The sequence below is a fragment of the Symphalangus syndactylus genome, chromosome 16, assembly GCF_028878055.3.
Source record: "Symphalangus syndactylus isolate Jambi chromosome 16, NHGRI_mSymSyn1-v2.1_pri, whole genome shotgun sequence".
Classification (NCBI taxonomy): Eukaryota; Metazoa; Chordata; class Mammalia; order Primates; family Hylobatidae; genus Symphalangus; species Symphalangus syndactylus.
Window position 1 is genome coordinate 52,688,420 of NC_072438.2, and position 22,372 is coordinate 52,710,791.

The 22,372-nt window shown below is 32.7% G+C and overlaps 1 protein-coding gene across 3 annotated transcripts in view; it reads right to left on the reverse strand.

The window, feature by feature from the left end:
* The window catches only part of GABRG1 (gamma-aminobutyric acid type A receptor subunit gamma1), an 82,218-nt gene extending 60,192 nt beyond the window's left edge, over positions 1-22,026 (reverse strand). The window contains exon 1 of one of the 3 annotated variants that reach the window (XM_055246122.2): positions 21,738-22,026. In XM_055246122.2, the coding sequence (XP_055102097.1) occupies positions 21,738-21,841 (104 nt within the window). In that variant the 5' untranslated portion in view covers positions 21,842-22,026. The remainder of the gene's footprint in view (positions 1-21,737) is intronic. The other 2 variants (XM_055246121.2, XM_055246123.2) reach the window with 2 other exon arrangements.
* Between the last annotated feature and the right edge of the window lie 346 nt (positions 22,027-22,372).

Consider the following 22,372-nt stretch of genomic DNA (forward strand, 5'->3'; position numbering starts at 1 on the left):
ACAGAAAAGCATCGGACATTAAGATACTTATCGAGGTATTACCTACGATTGTACAATTTTTTTAACAATAACAGTATGTTTAAATAATAATTTATTAACAAAAAGTACACATCTATTGTTTGTTAAGAGTCTGTAAAAACATCGAATTATTTTCATAATTTAACATTACATGAAAAATAACAGAAAACAATTTGCTTTAATTGTCATCTATGAATAAAGTGGCTTAAAAGATTTCATGGAAAAACAGAATAATGTATACACTCAACATTCTGTACTAGTGAGACCACAGAAAATTTATTTTTGTATGTTAATAGTATCCTGAAATCTTCATGTATACATTGTATAATATAAATACATGAAAAGGAGTTAATTCAATGTGAATGCTAACTTAAGAATGAACTTCTTATATACCAGATAGTGCTTTGAAATAAATTTCTAATTATAAAATGAATAACTAAATAGAGTATTTTAGAGAGAGAGGTAGAACGTCATACTCTCTTCAGAAAATTATTGTGGCAGCCCTGAAAATTTGCCACTTGGTTCTCCTGCTGTGGGAATATAGCTGCCTGCCAGTACTAAGCATGAGCCCTGAGTCTGCACCAGACCCAAGCTGTCTCAGGCTGCTTTCTGTCAATAACCGAACATAGTAGGAATATTAATTCAGATCCATTCCTGCCAGACTAGGAGCCCCTCTGAAGGGCAATTTGTGTTGGAGGATTGCTACCTGCCTGGCCAAAACTTTCCTAGAAGGGTATTGCACTCAGATTCTTTTGATCCAAACTACTTCTTCTCCCTCTACTTTCATACGTTTCAAACATCTTTGTTACCTGAAGCCTCTATTGCCACTCCCTCCTCCTCTCATTTATCTGCATTTCTCTCTTACATGCCTAAGGCCATCTTGACATCTGTTTCTCAAAGACTTCTTCTCACATTCAATGGCAACCTGTACTTATTTACTAAAGAAAATCTTTGAGTCACTTAATATATGATTATTATTTCTTTTTGTCTTACTAAACTCAGTTATTTTAATGTATCATACAAATTTCTTTGATGACATAGGAAATTACTGTATGTGGAAAAAAACCTTTAATAACTATATTACTCTTGTATATAACAAACAAGAGTTTCGAAATAATAAAGGGTTAATTTAAGTAAAGACAAGGCATGCTTTGCCATTAAATTATGAAGAAAATCCATCCTTATTACTAGAGAAAAAAATATATGCCTATAGCAAGTCAGTCAATTAATATAAACTATTTTTCATGAATAAAGTAAACATTCATTGAGGTTTGCCAAGGAAAATCTTGGTTTACACGTGTTGCCCCGAAATAATTTTTAATAGCAGCTTCTCATCATAAAATGGCCTACTTAGGATGATTAATTATATAGTCACCCTGTATTTAGTTCATATAAAAGTTACTGCAAATTTCCTGGTTCTGACACATGAGGGAGCTTCTTCCATTAATCTGTTAAGAAACCAGAGATGAAATTCAAAGTAGCTTAATAGGGTGCCTGAGGAATGTGAGTAAACCCTGAAGGAATAGTGATAGACTATTTTCCCCCCAGTGTGAAAAAAACCATTATAATTGCAAGTGAAATTGATTGATGAGGCCATTTACATACTTCATTGGAAAAAAATGGTAATTGCTACTTGTACTGAGTATATGTACAGGAAAAATTCACTGGATAGTAAATATAATAAATATTTTGTCACTGGCACTTCCTCATAAACACTTCTGGGTTAGTTAATTGGTCATTATTTCGTCACAGGGAAAAGTTCCACCGTTTATTAAAATAAATATAAGATTTGGTTATTCATACTGTTACCATTCGAGGTTATCATAGCCCTATTTTTTAAAGGTAAGTGGGGCTAATAATATTTTAATAGCAAATTAATCAGTGAATCAATATAAAACTGAGATAATAGGTAGATAATCAAGAAATCCAAATTTTTGCCTGTTATGATTAGAAAATAAATAAATATGTTCAGAAATCATGATTACCCCTATTATTCTTGTCATTTGAATGTCATTGACTGGAGTTAATTTTGAGCGTCATTTTGATACTCCTATTATTTCATATTAATAAACACAGCTGACTGCGTTGTCTTGCTATCCCTATTAGTGCTCATTTAGATAGCTGAGAAAGAGCATAAGTGGTTAGAATGAAACAAAAAGTATAGGTACACTCTCAAAACTGATATTTTATACATTTTTATATAGCAATCAGGAACCAAATTCAAGTTATGATTAGCTACATGTAATCTCTACCAAAGTTCTCTATATGTTACACTAAGCATTTCTAGGAACATAGAATGTTTGAAGTAAGAGCACGTTTAGATATCCTCATGTCCTACTCCTTATATTAAAAAATAAAGAAACTGGAGTTCTAAACATATAAATGACTTCATTAAGGCCTCCCAGCTACTTAGTGCCAAAAATTTCATATAATTATTATATTCACATGTAAAATGATTATAATGATTCAAATGTATCAATGATCATACCACATTATATATCAGTTACTTAGAGAAATGACTCCTACTGAAAACATACATAGAGGTTGTAGTAAAAGGAAGTTATGAAGTATTTTAGAAACTCTTAAAAAGCAGATAATGATGTAATCATCTACTGTCTATGAAACCAATACACAGTTTAAGAAGCAAAACGCTCTACATTCTTCTCATCCTCAGATATTATAAATGTTATGATGAATTTATTGCCATGTTGTAGTAAATGTATTAACGAATGTGTTACATTAACTAATGTTAGTTAGTTATTACATTTTAGCATATACCTATGTATCCCTGAATGATACAACGTTACATATAGCCATAATACATTGTTACGTGTAGTCACATGATCCCTTTTTCCAATCTATTGGATATGAAATAGTATCCAATTTTCATTACATTACATTCCTGTAATTATTATAAAATAAAACACCTATTTATATGTGTTGGGTATTTTGCCTTATGTAAACTACATTCTAGTTGGGATTTTAACACTTTTTAAACAGTATTTTATTAAACTTCATTTGACAAATGTCCATTAGGTGCTTATTGTGTGCTGAACATCCAGCATTTCTGGATGCTGGGGATGCAAAGATGACTAAAGCAGCCCCCAGAAGAAAGCTCATGGAAAAGAGAAGGCATAAGTATTAATTAGTATTAATCTTTTAATGGTAATGTGGGATTTTAACAAATCATTACAAATCTTTGAGCCACAGTTTCCTCATCAAACTTTTAAGGTTTATATTTCTGTAAACCCTTAGGTAATGAATATGTATTAAACATTACTGGATTTATAAAAGGTAATTCAGAACTTCCTCTTGAAAATGGTAAAGTGGGCACACTATCCTTCCTTTTTCAGAAATCAACCAAAAGTCGCAAGGAGATAGAAAACCAGATTCCCAAACCCCATTTTTTATAAGCAAAGAGACTTCAGAAATCCAAAGCACAAACAAAGAGAAAGAAGCTGGCAGAATGATACTTGCTAATTAAGGCGGGGGCAAATTATTGATACAAGATCAACAAACAGATGCATCATTGGCAGAGGTGGGTGGTCTCCAAAACTGGCTTGTGAAAGAAAATGAAAGTGAAAAAGAAAAAAAAGAAAACGAAACCAAACTGGCTTACAAAAGAAAATGAAGCAAACGCCAATTGGCTGAGGCTAATGGAAGAATGATGCAGCCAAATATACACACTACTGTTTTTTCATAATGTGGTAGAAGACAGTCCCAGCACTTTGAATAGCCCTATAACTGCCTATCATGGCTGCCTGTACATTTAGGAGATTTGGAGGAAATTTGGAAATTATTTTAAATTACTAGTACATGCAAAACAAAGTGGATGTTTTAAAAGGACAATTATTGACTTGAGGGAAAAATTTTTACGTTCAGAAAAATTGTTATTACACTACATAACATGATTCACCTGTACCTGTATTTATACAGCCATAATTAATTTGAATGTCCAATATGGGTTTGATCAACGTCACACTGTCTATCTCCAGACACATAATCTTCCAATTTTCTAAAATTACTTACCTGTATAGATAAATAGGTAAGCAGTTAGATAGACAGATGACGGATAGATAGATAGATAGATAGATAGATAGATAGATAGATAGATAGATAGATTAGATAGATAGATAGATAATAGATGATAGATAGATAGATAGATAGATAGATAGATAGATAGATAGACAGATAGATATTCTCTACAAGTTAGTCTGTGTATGCACTTTCCTTTGTATTGATTGTTTTTTATCATCAAAAAGCAAAACAAGTGAAGGAGTACTATTTCAACCAATTAGATGGCTTGAATTATTTTCTTCTCCAGGTTCCAGTAGCTCTTTACTCTCCTTCCTGAAATGACTAGTTTTATAGGCACATTTGAGTATGACCACCTACTGAACTATACTTTGACCTGGTATAAAAGTAATCAACAGGCAGGCTGCTTAAGCAGGTCTGTTTATACTCCCAGGTCCTTTCTCAGGCCAAGTTGTTTAGAATAGGGTAGACATCTGAGCCCCAAAAGGTTAGCCAGTCTTTCATTCCTGACAGTGGAGAATTTTAACCAATAAATGCAGCAATAGCTAATTTGTAGTGCAGCCCATTTAAAGGCATAGCTAAAGAAAGAGAAGGAATTTCTGCCACCAAGACTGCCCCATCCCCAGCTTTCCTGATGTTTGGCTGATCAATCCTTCATTAGGTCCCAGGTGATACCCCATAATTAGTCATTTATGTATTTACGTTGGTTTGTTTGGTTTGTATCAGTGCAATTTTGTAATTTAAAATGAAAAGAGTTTTATACTACAAAAGACTTTGACAAAGAGTTAGAAAAGCAAAGACATTTTGCCATTGTTTTATTTTGCATTGGTAGGAAATGAGCAGATTTACTTCCTCAAAATATAATACAGCAAGAGCACTGTTAATAACTCAAATGTACATAAAAGCTCATAGCTTTAACACAATGAACATTTGGTTCTACTCTGCTCAACTGAATTAAACTCAAGATGGATATACCATGTTAAGTTCAATAATTAGGTATATGAACTTCTCTCACCTAACACCTCCTTTCCTTGTGACCTATCCTGACTTTAGAAACAGTTCATTTTCAGTCATTTTTTTGGTAAATGAAATAAAACGTGGAGGTTACTATACAATTTTTTTTAGCTGGGTCATTAAGCTTGTTACGAAAAAGAATCATGAGTGAGGAAGAATCTGGCATGCATGGTCACCTAATTCATCCTAGCTCCAAATGCAAATACATTTACATCATTTTTTTAATTGTGGGTACAAAGTAGGTGTATATATTTAAGGGGAATGTGAGATGTTTAGATACAGGCATGCGATGTGAAATAAGCACAGCATGGAGAATGATGTATTCACCCCCTCAAGCATTTATCCTTTGAGTTACAAATAATCCAATTACATTCTTCAAGTTATTTTAAAATATACAATTAAGTTATGTTGACTACAGTCACCCTATTGTGCTATGAAGTAGTAAGTTTTATTGATTCAATTTTTTTGTACCCATTATGTGGTTTTACAATTGTCTATTGACCTTTTCTCCACCATTGAATATTATTTTCTTTTCATTTGTCATTAACTAGAAACTCATTATAGTTTGCCATTTATCAGCAAAAGTTTCATGAAATCGTATAAATTGAATAATATATATGTTCCTAAGGTAATAACTTATAATAATGTACACAATGCTTTATTTTTAACATGATTATACATCTTACTATTTAATATTTTAATGCAATCATTCTAAATTCTACACACACGAATGTACATGTACACCATCCTCATTGTCACTCAGTTCCTTCCTTTCTTGTTTCCTTTCCTTCTCTCGTTCTTCCTCCCTGTCACCATTCCTCCCACCTCATTTCCCACCCTTCTTCTTTTTCTTATTGCTTCCTATCTCCCTCTCTTTTTTCTCATATGTGAATTATGATGGTGATACTAAATTATATAATTTTGAATCAATAAATAGAAATGATGATTCTCTTGACATTGCCTTTGGAGATATCAGAAATCTTATCTTATTTTAATTTATTTTCTTCGAATATTCTGTTAACTTGTTGTTATTCTACAAAAATCTCATGTTCTACAAACTTTCCAATTGAACAATACTTCTACTGAAAGCTTTGACATTTAAAATACTTTTTACATATGATTATTTTTAAAACTAGATTAATATCAGAATACTATTCTACAAGTGGTGACATAACTCGATTATAAAAAGAAGGATCAATAATAGAATAAGTATTTACTTACGTATTTGGTTAAATGTTTATGTATATGTGATAGACAAAAATCTATGCTAGAGGAGATATGACAAAAAAAGGAAGGTAAATCAATAGATTTCCTAGCACATTCTGCACATTTTAGATATTTGTCAGAAGGAACATTAGAAATACAGAAAAATTCTTATATTAGTAAATTGGAAATACTTGGGAAATATTCTGTATAAATGATGGTAATAAGTATGGAATGAAAAAATTCTAAGAAACATATGGTATTGGGGAACTTTTAGCTAGAAGGGAACATGAATTGATACTCTTTTCATGCACATTTCTTAAGCCAGGAAACAAGCATTATGGCCTGTCAGGGTCAAGCCAAATATGAAAAAATTCTGCTTAGTAAATTTTTGGCACATACATTCAGTTTATATGTCACTAAATATCCCTGTGAGAAGTGGTGTTTTGCACAGCCACTTGAAGTAGAAATTGATTTTCTTCAATTCACATTTGCTTTGCTTAATATAGTCCACTCATTCATCAGTCAAGTAGGAGCAAAATGTTGAGTTTCTGTTCTCAAGAATCTTAAAATTTGTTCAAAACTAAAGAAATTCACTCACTCACAATGATCTAATGACAAAAGTTTTGTGCTAGGATTCTGAACATATTAATCCTTACCACTATCCACGAGTGTGGAGTCCTTTACCACTATCCTTACCACTCTCCATGACTGTGGGATTTTTGTTTTGTTTACGGATGCATCTCTAGTGACTAGAGAAATGATGGGCACTAAGTTAGCACTCAATTATTATTTGTTGTATGAATGAAAACATGAATGTGGATTTTATAAGGTAGGCATTTTACCCTAATTTTGTAAGTGAAGATCACTCAGTTTCTGAGAGATTTAAATAACTTGCCAAAGTTCTTACTATTAGTAAGTGGCAAAGGAAGAATTTATCACAGGTAAAATTCATCAGGAAGACTCAAATTATTTTAAAAAGTCTCCTTTGGGTCTCTTTAATTCTGCCCTTGCATTGATAACATAGTCTATTATCAATACAACACCCATAGTGATGTTTTTAATATACAGATCTTGTCATATCTTATCTATGCTCAAAACCGTGGATCTTAGTTGGAGGGTTTTCCCTGTCTCTTAGGATAAACAGTGTCTCCTCAAGTTTTTAAAATACTTTCAGTACAATTGGTACCAGGTTTTCTTTGTATGCCTAGTAGAATTTGGCTGTGAATCCATCTGGCCCAGGGCTTTTTTTGGTTAGTAGTTTTTTGTTTGTTTGTTTGTTTGTTTGTTTTTTTTAATACTGATTCAGTTTTGAAACTCAGTGTTGGTCTGTTCAGGGTTTTAATTTCTTCCTGATTCAATCTTGGAAGATTGTGTGTTTCCAGGAATTTATGCATTTCCTCCAGATTTTCTAGTTTGTGTGCATAAAGGTGTCCGTAATAGTCTCTGAGGATCTTTTATATCTCTGTGGGATTAGTTGTAACGTCACCATTGCCATTTCTGATTGTGCTTATTTGGATCTTCTCTCTCTTTTCCTTTGTTAATCTAGCTTTCAGTCCATCAATCTTGTTTATCATTTTAGAAAAGGTTTCATTGATTCTTTGTATAAATTTTTGGGTCTCCATTACATTCAGTTCTGTTCTGATATTAGTTACTTCTTTTCTTCTGCTAGTTTTGTAGTTAGTTTGTTCTTATTTTTCTAGTTTCTCCAGGTGTGATGTTAGATAATTAAATTGAGATTATTTTAACCTTTTCAGGCCCACAGTTAGCATATAAGCTTTCCTCTTAACACTGCTTTTGCAGCATAACAGAGACATTAGTATATTGTGTCTCTGTCTTCATTTATTTCAAACAATTTTTTGATTTATCCCTTAATTTCATTGTTTATCCAAAAGGCATTCTGGAGCAAGTTGTTTAATTTCCATTTAATTGTGTGGTTTCGAGAGATCTTTTTGGTATTGATATCTATTTTTATTCCACTGTGGTCCAAGACTATATGTGGTATGATTTTGACCTTTTTGAATTGGTTGAGATGTGCTTTATGGCTGAGCATGTGGTTGATCTTGGAGTAGGTTCCATGTGCAGATGAGAAAAATGTATATTCTCTGGTTGATGGGAAGAGTGTTCTACAGATATCTACTAGTTCCAATTGAATTGGTCAAGTGTCAAATTTAATTACAGAATTTCTTTTTTACTTTTCTTTTCTCCTTCAATCTGGCTAATGCTTTCAGTGGGATGTTGAAATCCTCAACTATGATTGGGTGACTGTCTAAATCTTTTTGTAGTTCTAGATGTACTTCTTTAAAGGTAGGTGCTCCAATGTTGGGTGCATATAAATTTAAGATAACTGAGTCTTCTTGCTGAATTGCACCCTTTATAATTATGCAATGCCCTCCTTTGTCCATTTTTATTGTTGATGGTTTAACGTCATTTTATCTGATATAACATAGTGAACCCTGCTCTTTTTGCTTTCTGTTTGCCCAGTAAAACTTTCTCTAAACTTTATTTTGAGCCTATGGGCATTACTACCTCTGAGACAAGTGTCTTGAAGACAGCAGATGGATGGGTCTTGTTAATCTATCCAACCTGCCACTCTGTGCCTTTTAACTCCTCTCTAAGTAATTCTAAAAAGCCAGCACAACCCTGATACCAAAACCTACCAAAGACAATGAAAAAAGAAAACTACAGGCAAATATCCTTGATGAACATAGATGCAAAAACCCTCAAAATAAATACAGCAAACTGAACCCAACAGTACATCAAAAAGTTAATTCATCACAACCAAGTAGGTTCTATTCCTGGGATATAAGATTAGTTCACCATATGCAAATCAATAAATGTGATTCATCATATAAGCATAATTTAAAAAAACACATAATCATCTCAATAGATGTGGAAAAAGCTTTAGATATAATCCAGCATCCTTTCATGGTAAAAACCCTCAAGAAACTAGGACTTGAAGGAACATACCTCAAAATAATAAGAGCCATCTATGACAAATTACAGCCAATATCAAACTAAATGGTCAAAAGGTGGAAGCATCGCCCTTGATAACTGGAACAGGACAAGGATGGCCACTCCTACCACTCCTATTCAACATAAGACTAGAAATGGTAGCCAGACCTATAAGGCAAGAGAAAGACATAAAAGGCATCGAATAGAAAAAGAAGAAATCAAACTATCTCTTTAGAGAGTGTGTGATTCTATACCAAGAAAATCCCAAAGAACTCCACCAAAATGCTCTTGGAACTGATAAACCACTTCATTGTAATTCAGGACACAAAATCAATGTTTAAAACTCAGTAGAATTTCTATACAAAAATAATGTTCAAGCTAGGAGTCAAATCAAGAATGTAATCCCATTTACAATAGCCACAAAAATAATACCCAGGAAAACATGTAACCAAGGAGCTGAAAGATCTCTACAAGCAGAACTACAAAACACTGCTAAAACAATTCAAAGGTGACTCAAAGAAATGCAAAAACATTTCATGTTCATGGATTGGAATAAACAATGTTATTAAAATGGCCATATTAGAAAAAGCAATTTACACATTCAATGCTATTCCTATTAAGCTAACAAAATAGTTTTTCACAGAACTAGAAAAAACTATTCTAAAATTCATATGGAACAAAAAAAGAGCCCAAATAGCCAAAGTAACTCTAAGAAAAAAGAACAAAGCCAGAATCATCACATTATCTTATTTTAAACTGTATGGTAAGGCTACAGTAACCAAAACAGCATGGTACTGGTACAAAAACAGACACATAGGCAAATGGAACAGAAGAGAGCCCAGAAATAAAACTGCACACCTACAGACATCTGATCTTCAACAAATTTGACAGAAACAAGCAATGAAAAAAGGACTCTCTATTCAATAAATGGTGCTGGAATAGTTGGCTTGCCATAAGAAGAAGACTGAAATGGGACCCTTACCTTGCACCACATACAAAAATTGAGTCAAGATAGATTAAAGGTTTAAATGTAAAACTTCACACTGTAATAATCTTAGAAGAAAACCTAGGAAACACCATTCTTTATGTCAGCCTTAGGAAAGCAATTATAGCTCAGTCCTCAAAAGAAGTTGCAACAAAAACAAAAATGGACATGCGAGACCTTATGAAACTAAAGAGCTTCTGTAGAGCAAAAACAACTGTCAAAGAGTAAACAGATAACTTACATAATGAGAGAAAATATTTGCAAACTATGCATCTGACAAAGATCTAATATCTAGAATATGTAAGGAACTTAAACAATTGAAAATCCACCAAAAAAAAACCATTAAAAGTAGGCAAAATACATGAACAGACATTTTTCAAAAGAAGACATAGAGGTGGCCAACAAACATAGGGAAAATTTTCCACACCTCTAATTGTCAGAGAAATGCAAATCAGAACCACAACAAGATATCTCACACCAATCAGAATGACTATTATTGAAAAGCCAAAAAGCAATAGATATAGACTAGGCTGTGGAGAAAAGGAAATGCTTATGCACTGTTGATGAGAATGCAAATTAGTTCTGCCAACGTGGAAAGCAGATCTGAGATTTCTCAAAGAACTTAAAACAGAACTATGATTCGACCCAGCAATCCCATTACTGGGTATATAGCCAAAAGAAAACAAATCGTTCTACTAAAAAGACACATGCACTCATATGCTCCATGCAGCACTGTTCACAGTAGCAAAGTGATAGAATCAACTGATAGGTGCCCATTAGTGGTGGATTGGATAAAGAAAATGCGGTACATAAACACCATATAGCCAAAAAAAAAGCCATTAAAAAACAACAAAATTGTGTTTTTTGCAAAATAGAAAAGCAAATACCCCATGTTCTCATTTGTAAGTGTGAGCCTAACATTGGGTGCTCGTGAACATAAAGATGACAACAAAAGACAATGAGGACTATTAGAGAGGGCAAGTATGTATGAGGTAAGGGTTGAAAAACTAGCTATTGGGTACTATGATTCATATATGGCTGATGGGATTATTCCTACTTCAAAGCTCAGCATTGTGCAATGTACACAGGTAACAAATCTGCACATGCATCCTTGAGTTTAAAATAAAAGTTGAAAAAAAAAGAATAACTACAAGGCTACAAGCAACTACAAGGCCCCCAAATTATGGTCTTCCACTTCAAATGGTTATCTCCCCAACTCTCACTTGGCATGACTGAAAGCTTCACTCACTTCTAGTATTTGTTCAAATATTATTTAATCATTGAAGCCTGTCTGATCACTATATGCTCTTCTATCCAAATTCCACACCTTCTTATCCAGCTTATTTGCTTCTCTATGTATTAGTCCATTTTTATACTGCTATAAAGAACTGCCCAAGACTGGGTAATTTATAAAGAAAAGAGGTTTAATTGACTCACAGTTCAGTATAACTGGGAAGGCTTCGGCAAACTTACAATCATGGTGAAGGCAAAGGGGAAGCAAGGTACCTTCCTCACAAGGCAACAAGAAGGAAAGGTGCTGAGAGAAGGGGGAAGAGCCCCTTATAAAACCATCAAATGTCATGAGAACTCACTATCACGAGAACAGCATAGGGGTAACTGCCCTGATGATTCAATTACATTCACCTGGTCTCTCTCTTGACACGTGGGGATTATGGGGATTACAATTCAAGATGAGATTTGGGGGGGGACATGAAGCCAACCATATCACCATAGCTCTAATTTAATTATAGAATCCTATACATAAATGATAAAGGATGAAATAGTATTAACCCATTAAATTATATTTGCCCATTTGGACAAAAAGATAATTTTATAAGTTCCAATTGAATATATTTATGCTTATTGTTTACTGTGTATTTCTCCCTCCTGAGTGCCAACTCCAAAATGGTAGAAGGTGTTTATCTCTAGTTCATGGACATATCACAGGTTTCTAGAACAGCATCTGTCACACACAGAGTTTCAATAAATATTCTTTAGTAAATAAATATATGTTGTCTCCACAGGCCCTATCTGTGATCTGTTGTTCATGACAAGTTAGGTAGTATTTATTTACAACCATCAAACACATTTTCATAAACACAATATTTCAGGGAAAAGTTCCAGAAAAGAAATGTATGTGTTCTAATCTTTCCGAGTGGAAGATACAATATACTCTATGTCACGAAGTATAAGAACTAGCTTTATAAAGGGTAGGAAAAATCACTGATTTTAGACCTAAAATCAAAAAGTAAATAAATTTTCTCTCTTTTTTGCCTTCATGTTTGAGCTACTAAACCCTTTTTTAGAAAAGTTCCTTTCTAGGGTTGTAGCTCTGAATAATTTTTCACTGTACACAAAGCTGTAGGAAAGCAAAATAAGTAAAAGTGTGATAAATAACAGCATTGTAGATTTAAACTTTCAGAACTTTATTATATGTGCTGCTGAAGCAAGCACTAAACTTCCAGAGTTTTAAAGAGGAGAATTGATAATCCACTCAATTCTATGATTATTTTATGAGCACAAAGGAAAATACAGTGGAACCTATCACTTAACATACATAGAGAGATGCTTTGAAAACTTGAAATGGCAGAAGAGAACCAAGCCTAGAATATTAGGTAAGTGTGTCCCTGTATGCTTCCAATCTGTCCTGTGGTTAACTCTAACATGCAGTTAATCATATTGTATCTTAATTAATTACTTATTTATCTATGACCCTCTCTAAGCTTTAAGCAATTTGAAGGTATTTAGGTATTTAAATACCTTAGAGCCAAAGATATTTAATGTGATACCCCCAGCACCTACTCCCAAATCTGATACATAGTTTGTGCCCAATTTAATAAAAATCAATGAATAAGTAAATGAACAGAAAAAAAATTTTAGATCTTATTGTGCTATGTTCAGATAAAATTACCATGAATCAAGAACATAACTAAAACTATAACTGTGGTCCTTAATTTAAAAATTCTGGTAGATAACCTAACATAAAGCTAATTTAAGAAACATAGTAACTTTCTGATACCAATACTAATTCATCAAAAATAAAAACAGAAGAAAAAACTTACTCATTTGACAATGACAACACAACTTATGAAATGATCAAGTGGAACTATAACAGGGAAGGTATATGTCTTATGTGAAGAAAACTAAAAACTTTATTGAGGAACATAAGGACAGAAAAAATAAAGACAAAGTAAATATTTTGCCTATAAAAATATTGTTAATATATGATTCCTAAATTTTTGATGCATTTAGTAGAGGTTTAATCAGAATCTTATCATTTGTGTGTAACAGGTTAAAACCATTAAAATTAAGTAGAACAATCAACATGAGAGTTTGTAATATATTATTTAAGAAGGGAATTCTAAGATGGAATTTTTCTGGCAAGAATAAAAAGAAAACAAAATAAAGTTTCTGTAATTAAAATCTTATTGTAGCAATAAATAGTGAAAACAAAATTAAGCTTTCAAAATAAGATCCCAAATATATAGAAATACAATATATGATAAAAGTGAATTATCAGTTTAGAAGTACAAGAATTATTCAGTAAATTGTGTTGAAATGCTAAGTAGCTCTTTTAGAAGAAAACAAAATTAGATTCCCACCTTACACAGTAAATTGTTATATATACCATGGCATTAGGGAAAACCATTTTTTTCATATGTTTCAACAACAGCAACAATTGAAAATGATTTTCGAAAAGCAAGTAAAGAAAAATAAAGTTGAGTAAAAAACTCAAACTGTAAAGTAAAATTAATTTTCTGTCTACAGACCAGAGCATGAATAAGATTATACATCAATGATTTTATAATTCGAGATGTGAAAAATTGATTTAGGAGAAAGAAGTAAAATGTGGCTTCATTTATAGTCTATTTTATATGGTTTCCTTGGTAGAGTTGAAGATATAGATCTCTTCAAAATTACGTCTAAAATAGGAAACGAATAGCAATTTAAATTGCTTTTAGCACAGTGTATCTCTGTTACTTTCACAAATGAGTCTGGACAATTGCCAATCATATCAGAGCATAGTTTATTTAGATTCCATATAAGATTAAACATTAGATAGCTAATAAAAAAGAGTAATATCAGAATACATTTAAAAAATTAATTGGCACAGTGGCATGTTTTTAGAAAGAGGATAAAAAAGACAATTATAAAACAGATTTTTTTCTTAATGCTTTGGTTATAGATTTGAAATTTTTGTAGTATTTTTATTGATTTTTAATAAAAGAATAAATAATACAAATAAAGCACCATAGCTTGCCAACTTTTAGATTTTTGTCTTTGTTGTTTATTTGCTATGTGTAGCAGGCCAACTTCGTTCCTCAAAACAGAGTTTAGAAAACTACAAACTACCCATCCAGTGAAATCTTCAGAAGGCTGGTGAATGCCCAGAAATTGTAAATGTTATTTTGTGACCATTTCTATGTGAGTGCTTTTTGGAGTATAAGAAAGAAAATGTAATCTTTATTATAGTCTACTTAAAAAATGAACACTGAATAGACAATATATTGAAATTATCAATGATTTCTCCGTTTTTAAGTTCATTTTCATAGTTCCTGACAGAACATAAGTTAGACTTAGAAAAAATAATACAAATCTTGGTGACATTCACACTCTCTGAGACTTTGGGATATCTATGCTTCAGATATATTCTTCAAAGCTGCTAAAAATTTTGCAACATGGAGGCATTATATTGAGCTTATTAAATTATAAAACATATTAAAAGACCTTAAAAGTGGAAGAAAGAAATGAGAATTCATACCTCTGAAGGCAGAAACATATATATTTTTCTAAGCCTTGGGATCTGAAATGAGTGTCAAATATTTTAATTGACAAAAGATTGTCTTAGACTATTCACTTCAAAAACTAAGAGAATACAAATAAGTGAATAGAAAAAGCAAAACAGTCTAGTCTACTCTAGTTATGACAATCTGATGATTTTGGAAATGAATTGTTACTAAGAAATTCCAGAAACAAATATACATTCATAAGCCACCTGCAGAGGGTAACAAATTAGTTTATAAAATACAGGCATCTGAACTAATACTTAAGTTCAATCCAGCCAACAGGGCTACTCAGTGTTAGTAAATACGGCCCTTTTCTGGAACAGGTATTCTTTACTCAACACACTCTATTACACGTGCTGGAAAATTATTATAATTATACCCATGTAGGATGACCAAGAGGTGAATGATATCCCTGTACTTAAGCATACTGTACCTATTGTACAACCATTAGTGATTGTTCTAGAAATCTACCCAAAGATTAACCTAGTGGCTAGAACCCTTGATTCTAGCAGTTTTAAAGCTATCTAGGGAAACAAATCATATCTTGACATGACTATTAAAATATATATTAAACTCACTATTTTATAATCATAAACTTTCTGATCCTATATTCTAGCTATAGGTTGGAGAGCAGGGTCTATATTAAGTTTACTCCTGTATCTCTATTGCATAGCACAATCTCTATTACTTTTTAGTCACTTAATATTTGTCTAACAAGGAGAAATGTCAAATCTCAGAATACATTATTTCTGGGAGGAAAAGATTTCTACATTTCAGGATTTCAAAATTAAACTAAATTATATAGCCTTCAATAGGATGTTTCTATTTTAATGCCACATCTTACACAACCAGAGTAAAGGCTCACCTAAAACATATAAGAAATCTATATACAAAAAATTCTACTAAACTGTGAGACTCCACCTTTGGCACAAGATGGTAATGTTATCTCTGTCTCTCTCTCTCTCTCTCTCTGTCTGTCTCTCTCTCTCTCTCTATATATATATATATATATGTGTGTGTGTAAATATATATATATATATGTATATATATATGCAGCTACAGTATAATATGGCTTACCCTTATCCTCAACCCCCCTAACAGAACATATCCTACCCTTTCCTCAGATATAAGGATATATACTATATATAGATCTATCTCTCTATCTATCATCTATCTATCTATATCTATCTATCATCTATCTATCTGTCTATCTATCATCTATCTATCTATCTATCTATCTATCTATCTATCTATCTATATCTATCTATCTATCTAATCTAGATATATATATCCTTCACTCATACTGACCTGAACTTATGCCTATGACAGCTGAGAACATACAGTATTTTCCCAGAGTTGCAACTGATGGCAACTTGTTTATTGCCCCCGCTGTACCTCCTCTAGAATTCTGAGTAGCAATTACAGCATTTTATTGTGTTTACTTGTTTATGTTAATATGCTATCTTGACACAAACTACTAGAGTTTATGTTCATTGAGCAGGAATTCTGATTTCTGTATCCTGTTCATCAAGCATATAATATATGTCCTATTTATGCTAGTTGAACACTATAGGGCAATGGCTTTGTCATGTTTACCATTTTACCATTATATCTAGTTTCCAGAACCCTGCTTAACACACAATGGGCACTGGGTAAATATTGGTGGAATGAACGGTAGTGCTCAGTGAGTACTTACTGAATGAATTAATAGCTAAGGCTATTTCTTGAAACATGGGACTTCAGCTGGCTAAACTATTTTAGTACAGATAGATAATGAAATGTTTGAAAATAAAAAAAACTATAAATTTAATCTACCTGCTACAGAGCATGAGGATGCACTAACAAGCTTCTGCTTGAACATGTCTAGTGATGAGATATCCATTACCATGTTAGATAACTTTTGTATTGGGAGAAAATCTGCCTTCATATAATTTCCACTACTTGGTTATGGTTTGTCTACTACATCTATACATAATAAATTCAAACATGATTATATATATAGCATCCTTTAAAAGAAGATAACCATTCAATTCCTCAATAAACTTATGTAAATTAAAAATTTTTGCTTTCAAGTTTTTAACTTATAGTTTTTTTTTTTTTTGTCTGCATCAAGTACTTCACTGTGTCAAAATTTTCTTTAAAATAATCTAGCACTACCCATAATACTCCAGAAAGTATGTGATAGGTACAAAGTAGATTTTTCTACTTAATGTGATTTTATCAATGAACTCACAATGTACTGTAGTATCTCTTCTCTTCTCCTCTTTTTTCTCCATTTCGTTTTAAAAAAATTATCAACAGTAATGTTCATTGTTTTGACTTATGTTGCATTCATAATCTGAGAGATGTGTTAGTTAAAAATGCAGGCAGGGGTATAGAACACAGGGATTTAAGTTTTGGTTTCAGTACCTATCAGCAAGATGACCTTTAATAAGTTCACAAAAATGTCTGTTCCCCTGTTTTTCCATCTGTAAAATTGAGAGAATAACAATATCTAGGCTATATTCTTCTTCTTCTTCTCGATAGGTAATTTGGCTAAGTATAATCTTCTAGGTGGAATACTTGACTTCAGATTTGAAGACATTTTCCCCATGGTCTTCTGGTATTGCTGATGAGAAATCTCTTGGCTCTTTAGTTCTTTTTCTTTGATTGTGATCCATTCTTTCAGTATATCTTCAAAAATTTAGGCTCCTCTGTTTATCTTTAGAGTTCTAGAGGTGTATTTTTAATTTTGATTAAAATATATTTTTTCTTTAATTAGTGTCATAAATCTAGGTCTTAGCCATGAATAAGTATAAGCTGCATTTAAAAGACATTTAAAAGACAAAAAACATTTAAGAACACACAAGGATCCACATATTTCACTCTACTGCACTTAAAACCACTTTAGCGAGGCTGTATCATACTAGAATAACTATAATTCCACAGAATATCTGTTATGACTTTCTTTTCATATAAAATTTTAAGTGCTAGTTTCTTTGCACAGATTTTCTTTCTTGGAAATTTCGTTTCTGGAAATGCATACGACAACTCCACACTAATGAAGATTTTCTGCCTCAAAGAGTTGTCTGAAATCACTCCAGTGAGAAATGGTGGAGCTGAAACTGGAATTTAGATCTGTTGGTAAAGGCCAGGATTCTCACTTGAAAGCCTGCCCATATGTGAATTACTCTCTTGAAGCTCATTCTTCCTTTTCCTTCATGGCAGTCATTTATCATATTTTGGTAATCATTTTCTCAGTATCTCCAGAGTCATTTTTCAGGTTTTTTTTACTCTCTTTTCACCCCTCCTTTGGGCCTCCACCTTCATCCTTATATTCTTACATTCAATTAATCTATTTAATATTTGAATGAAATATCAAACATTTCCTCTTGTTCCTTAGCCATAAGTGTTCCTCATAGTATAGAACGGAAGAAAGATACTGATTGTTTGGATAAACTAAAAGACTCTGTACACAGGGGGTTTATCAATTATGACATTTGCATTTTAGCTTCAAAAATCATTTTCCTCTCAGTCTTTTGCATATTTACCTATCATAGAATATCTTTACTTAGTCATTTGGTTCTCAAGTTTGAATGGTTATCATCAACATTTTATTACAAAATTAAGCCAAAAATTTAGACACTTAAAAAATTATTCATTCATTACTACTCACACAAAACATATTACTAAAATTACTTGAAAATAATATATTTTAAAAAGCAAGTTTATTTGAATATTTTCAACTGGGCAACTGAATGCCACAAAGTATGATTATTGACTCGTGGAAATTGTTCTGAAAAAAGAAAATTGTGAATTTTTCCTGGAGCTCTTTCAATATATAACTCTTAGTCAAGGCTTATTGTAGGTTACTTTTGGTAACAGCTAAAATCTCTTTTCAAATTCTTTTTAAAAAACTGATTATAACTAGATTTTTTTCACCATTACAAAGAAGTTAAATCAAGCTGAAGAGATTCTAAAGAACTTGTCAAGATGCCAAAGAGTCTCCTAGAGAATGATACACAGGAACCATGACTACAGTTTTAGTTACAATGATAGAATAGATTTTCATAGTTCAGCAATAAAAAATAAAATAGTGTCACTCCTCTATACTCTTGATGGAAATTAGTGAGGAAACTAAGCATTGCAACTGATTAAATACAAAAAAAAGCTTCCAATTTGGGGAGTCCCCAAAATAGATGACTTTCAAGATATATTTTGGAAATCATATAAAACACTAAAGTGCTTACAAATGTACTATTTATGGTTAGTTTTGGAAGGGAAAACTAACCAAAAGAAAGGGAAAAGGAGAGAGAAATACGATCGTACATGATTTATACATGTTAGCATCTGTTACCTCCAACTAAATATTAAAAGGATAAAAAGTTCAACCAACTGTAGCTACTTTATTTTACATATTTTAAAAGAATGTTCATTGCAACATTATTTTTTTTTAATTCATTTTTTAGCAAAAGCATGCTTTATTTCCTTTTAATTGCTGGATTTCCCAGCTTGGTCTCATAGAACCCAATGGAGAAAGAAACATGTTCTAATAACTTCTCATGGTTTGCCCACAAAAGTGTTTCTGTGTCGAAATTTTTCCATTCACTGAAGAAAACAGCTTATGATGCATCTTAAAGAAAGCATGCTTACATTTGCCTTTTATTGATAGCTTTCTATCTCATTTTTAAAAATTATGTTTTTAGGGAGTACTTTTAAATGTATAACATGAACTGTCATAACTGAGGCCTTAAGGGCTAATTAGAACAACAGCTTATAAATTTATCTTTTAATGTATATTTATTCACTGGACAAAATAATCCAGGTTATCTATATTACTATGATAATAGAAAGTATGTGTTAAATGTACAATACCTTTCTCACTTATACATATGGTTAAAAAGTCCATAGCATTCACACTTAGAATTTCCCTCTTGAAAACTACTTAGAAAAAACAGTGAAGCAACCATTGACTTATTTCATGTTTCAGTTGAAATCATAGATGTATTGAATGTGAAAATCTTAAAAAATCATACGTGGTCTACTATCCTTCACTTCATAGATGAAACTGTGTTCAGAGAGGTTAAAGGCCCTTGACACATGAGATCATGTCTCCAGGCTGCTAAGCCTGCACTCTGTCCCTACAGCACACATCTCTTCAACTCTGAGAGCTTGATGTAATTGACTCTGGAGCCAATTACAATGATTGCAAATATTCCCCAAAACAAAACATGTTTATTTAAAATAAAACATCTCTTAGGATAGATAATATGCTCTTTACTAAGCAGCTTGCCTATTTAGTTGAAAGGAAAACTTGTATACAATGATAAAAGGTTGTTATTTCAGAAAACTACTGGTAAATCTGTTTTTACTTTTGTAATATTATGATGTATGTGTATACCTAAATATCTTTTATAAAATGCTATAATGTATTCAAAGAATAAGCCATTATGACACAACATATATAAGAAATAATTCATCCAGTAGTATGTTTATATTCGTGTCAAACATTTAAGAATCTAAGGGAACAGGGTTAAAAAAAAGGGAGAAAACTTCAATCCTAAAAAAGCACTAACTGTCAAAAGATTCTAATAAGTCTAATATTACTTAGCATACTTTAATCCAATCTCTATTTTCTGAGAGAAAATATACTTGTTCTATATGCTGGTGTGGCAAAAATTCACTTTAGCTTTACACTTACGTTTATAATAATAATTCATTTTAGCAGTGATACAGGTAGTTATAAAGGCATGTTTCTATCTTAATAATGATTTTGCTCTACTTTTGAATTCTATACAGAGTTACTTTTTTATAATGTAATGTTAAAAGTACATTTATTTGAAACAGGTTGCATGGTATGAGTACCATGTCCCAGACCTTCATAAGTGTCTATGTCTTAATCAAGATATTTTAGCTCAAGTCACCCACTACTCCTACATATAATCCAAGAATGATACCTGAGCATTTTATATGTCTACCAGAATGACTTAAACATTATACTGAAAGGTATTACAGTCCAGTTTTGTTCCTGTTAAATTTGAAATTTGTGATTGGTGACACTTTTCTCTCTCTCTCTGTCTCATACACACACACACACACACACACACACAGCCAAGACATTCATGTGGCCACACATTTTTAATTACTGATGGACAGCCAATTAAAAAAAAAAATACTCAAAGCTGGTTCAAATTAAATACACACGGTTATTTTTTACTTGGATACTATACATTTTTAATGCTGACAGATTTGTTCTTAGCCAGATTTACAGTATTTCTTGATGTAAAACACTGGTTTGTTCTAGAAAGTTACCAAAAACGAGGAAAGGGGAAAAGCAATAGAATTAGGTAGAAAAACATTAAACATATCATGCTGTGTAACAGCAAGTTTCTGAAATAACTTTGTTTTTAAAATGCAGAATCATCCAGAAAGTTCATCGGTGGCATTCATTCAGTAAATTTACCGGGAAAGTCATTTCTACTCCCCCTCACTCCTTCCCAGTAACTCAACCTTCACTAGTTCACTAGTTTATACTCTGCTTGAAGTCAAAAACAATTGAACCAATCTCATGCTTCAGAAATATGTTACTTTCTTTCTGTCTGAGAATGAATAGATCTAATCAGAAAATAAAACGATGGTAAATACCACGTATGTGTTAGGAAATGCAAATTACTTAACGTAGACTAATTTTTAAATGAAAGGGGAATAAGGGGAAAGGGGTAGATAGCAAAGAATAGTTTTAAGCCCCTGAATTTACTCACCAGTTTCCCAAATGCAGGGTCAGTAACAAGAAGACCAACCTCACCCCTCTACTTTGACTCCGCAGAAGAAACGGGGAGAAGAGAAAAGCTTTCAAAGGACCCATCGGAATCGCTTTTTCTACGTGTGTTGCACTAGCTCAATTCTCCCAGCCAGGACTTTTCCTCCCACCTCAGCAGCAGCTGGCTGAGTACAGAAGGGAGAGTGTGGAAAGGCAGTGCACCTCCCAACCAGGTAGGATGTGACTCCCAGCAGAATCGAGCCAGGGAGCCAATCAGGCCGAGAGGATGCTGCCATAAATTATCTTAAAAAGAGTTGAGCCAATCAGTAGCCCAAGGAGGCGGGGTTCTCCTACTAGAAATTGAGCCCAGTAGGGAAAAGGGCTCCGTTTTTCTAAAAGAAAAACAAACCTCTTCTCCCTCGCAGCCGCGGAGAAACGTTTGAGTGGCCTTGAACAGAATCCCTCCCTAGGGAGAGGCTGCCTTTTTCCTTCCCTTCTGCTCTTCCTCTTGTCTGACTATTTCGGGGCGACTGCCTCTTTCCTCTCCCGCGTTCGGATTCTAAATCTGTCTTCCAAGAGAGACCCGTGGGAAGCAGGCATTGCCTAATTGGTTTTCCCCAGGTTCGTGAGGATTCT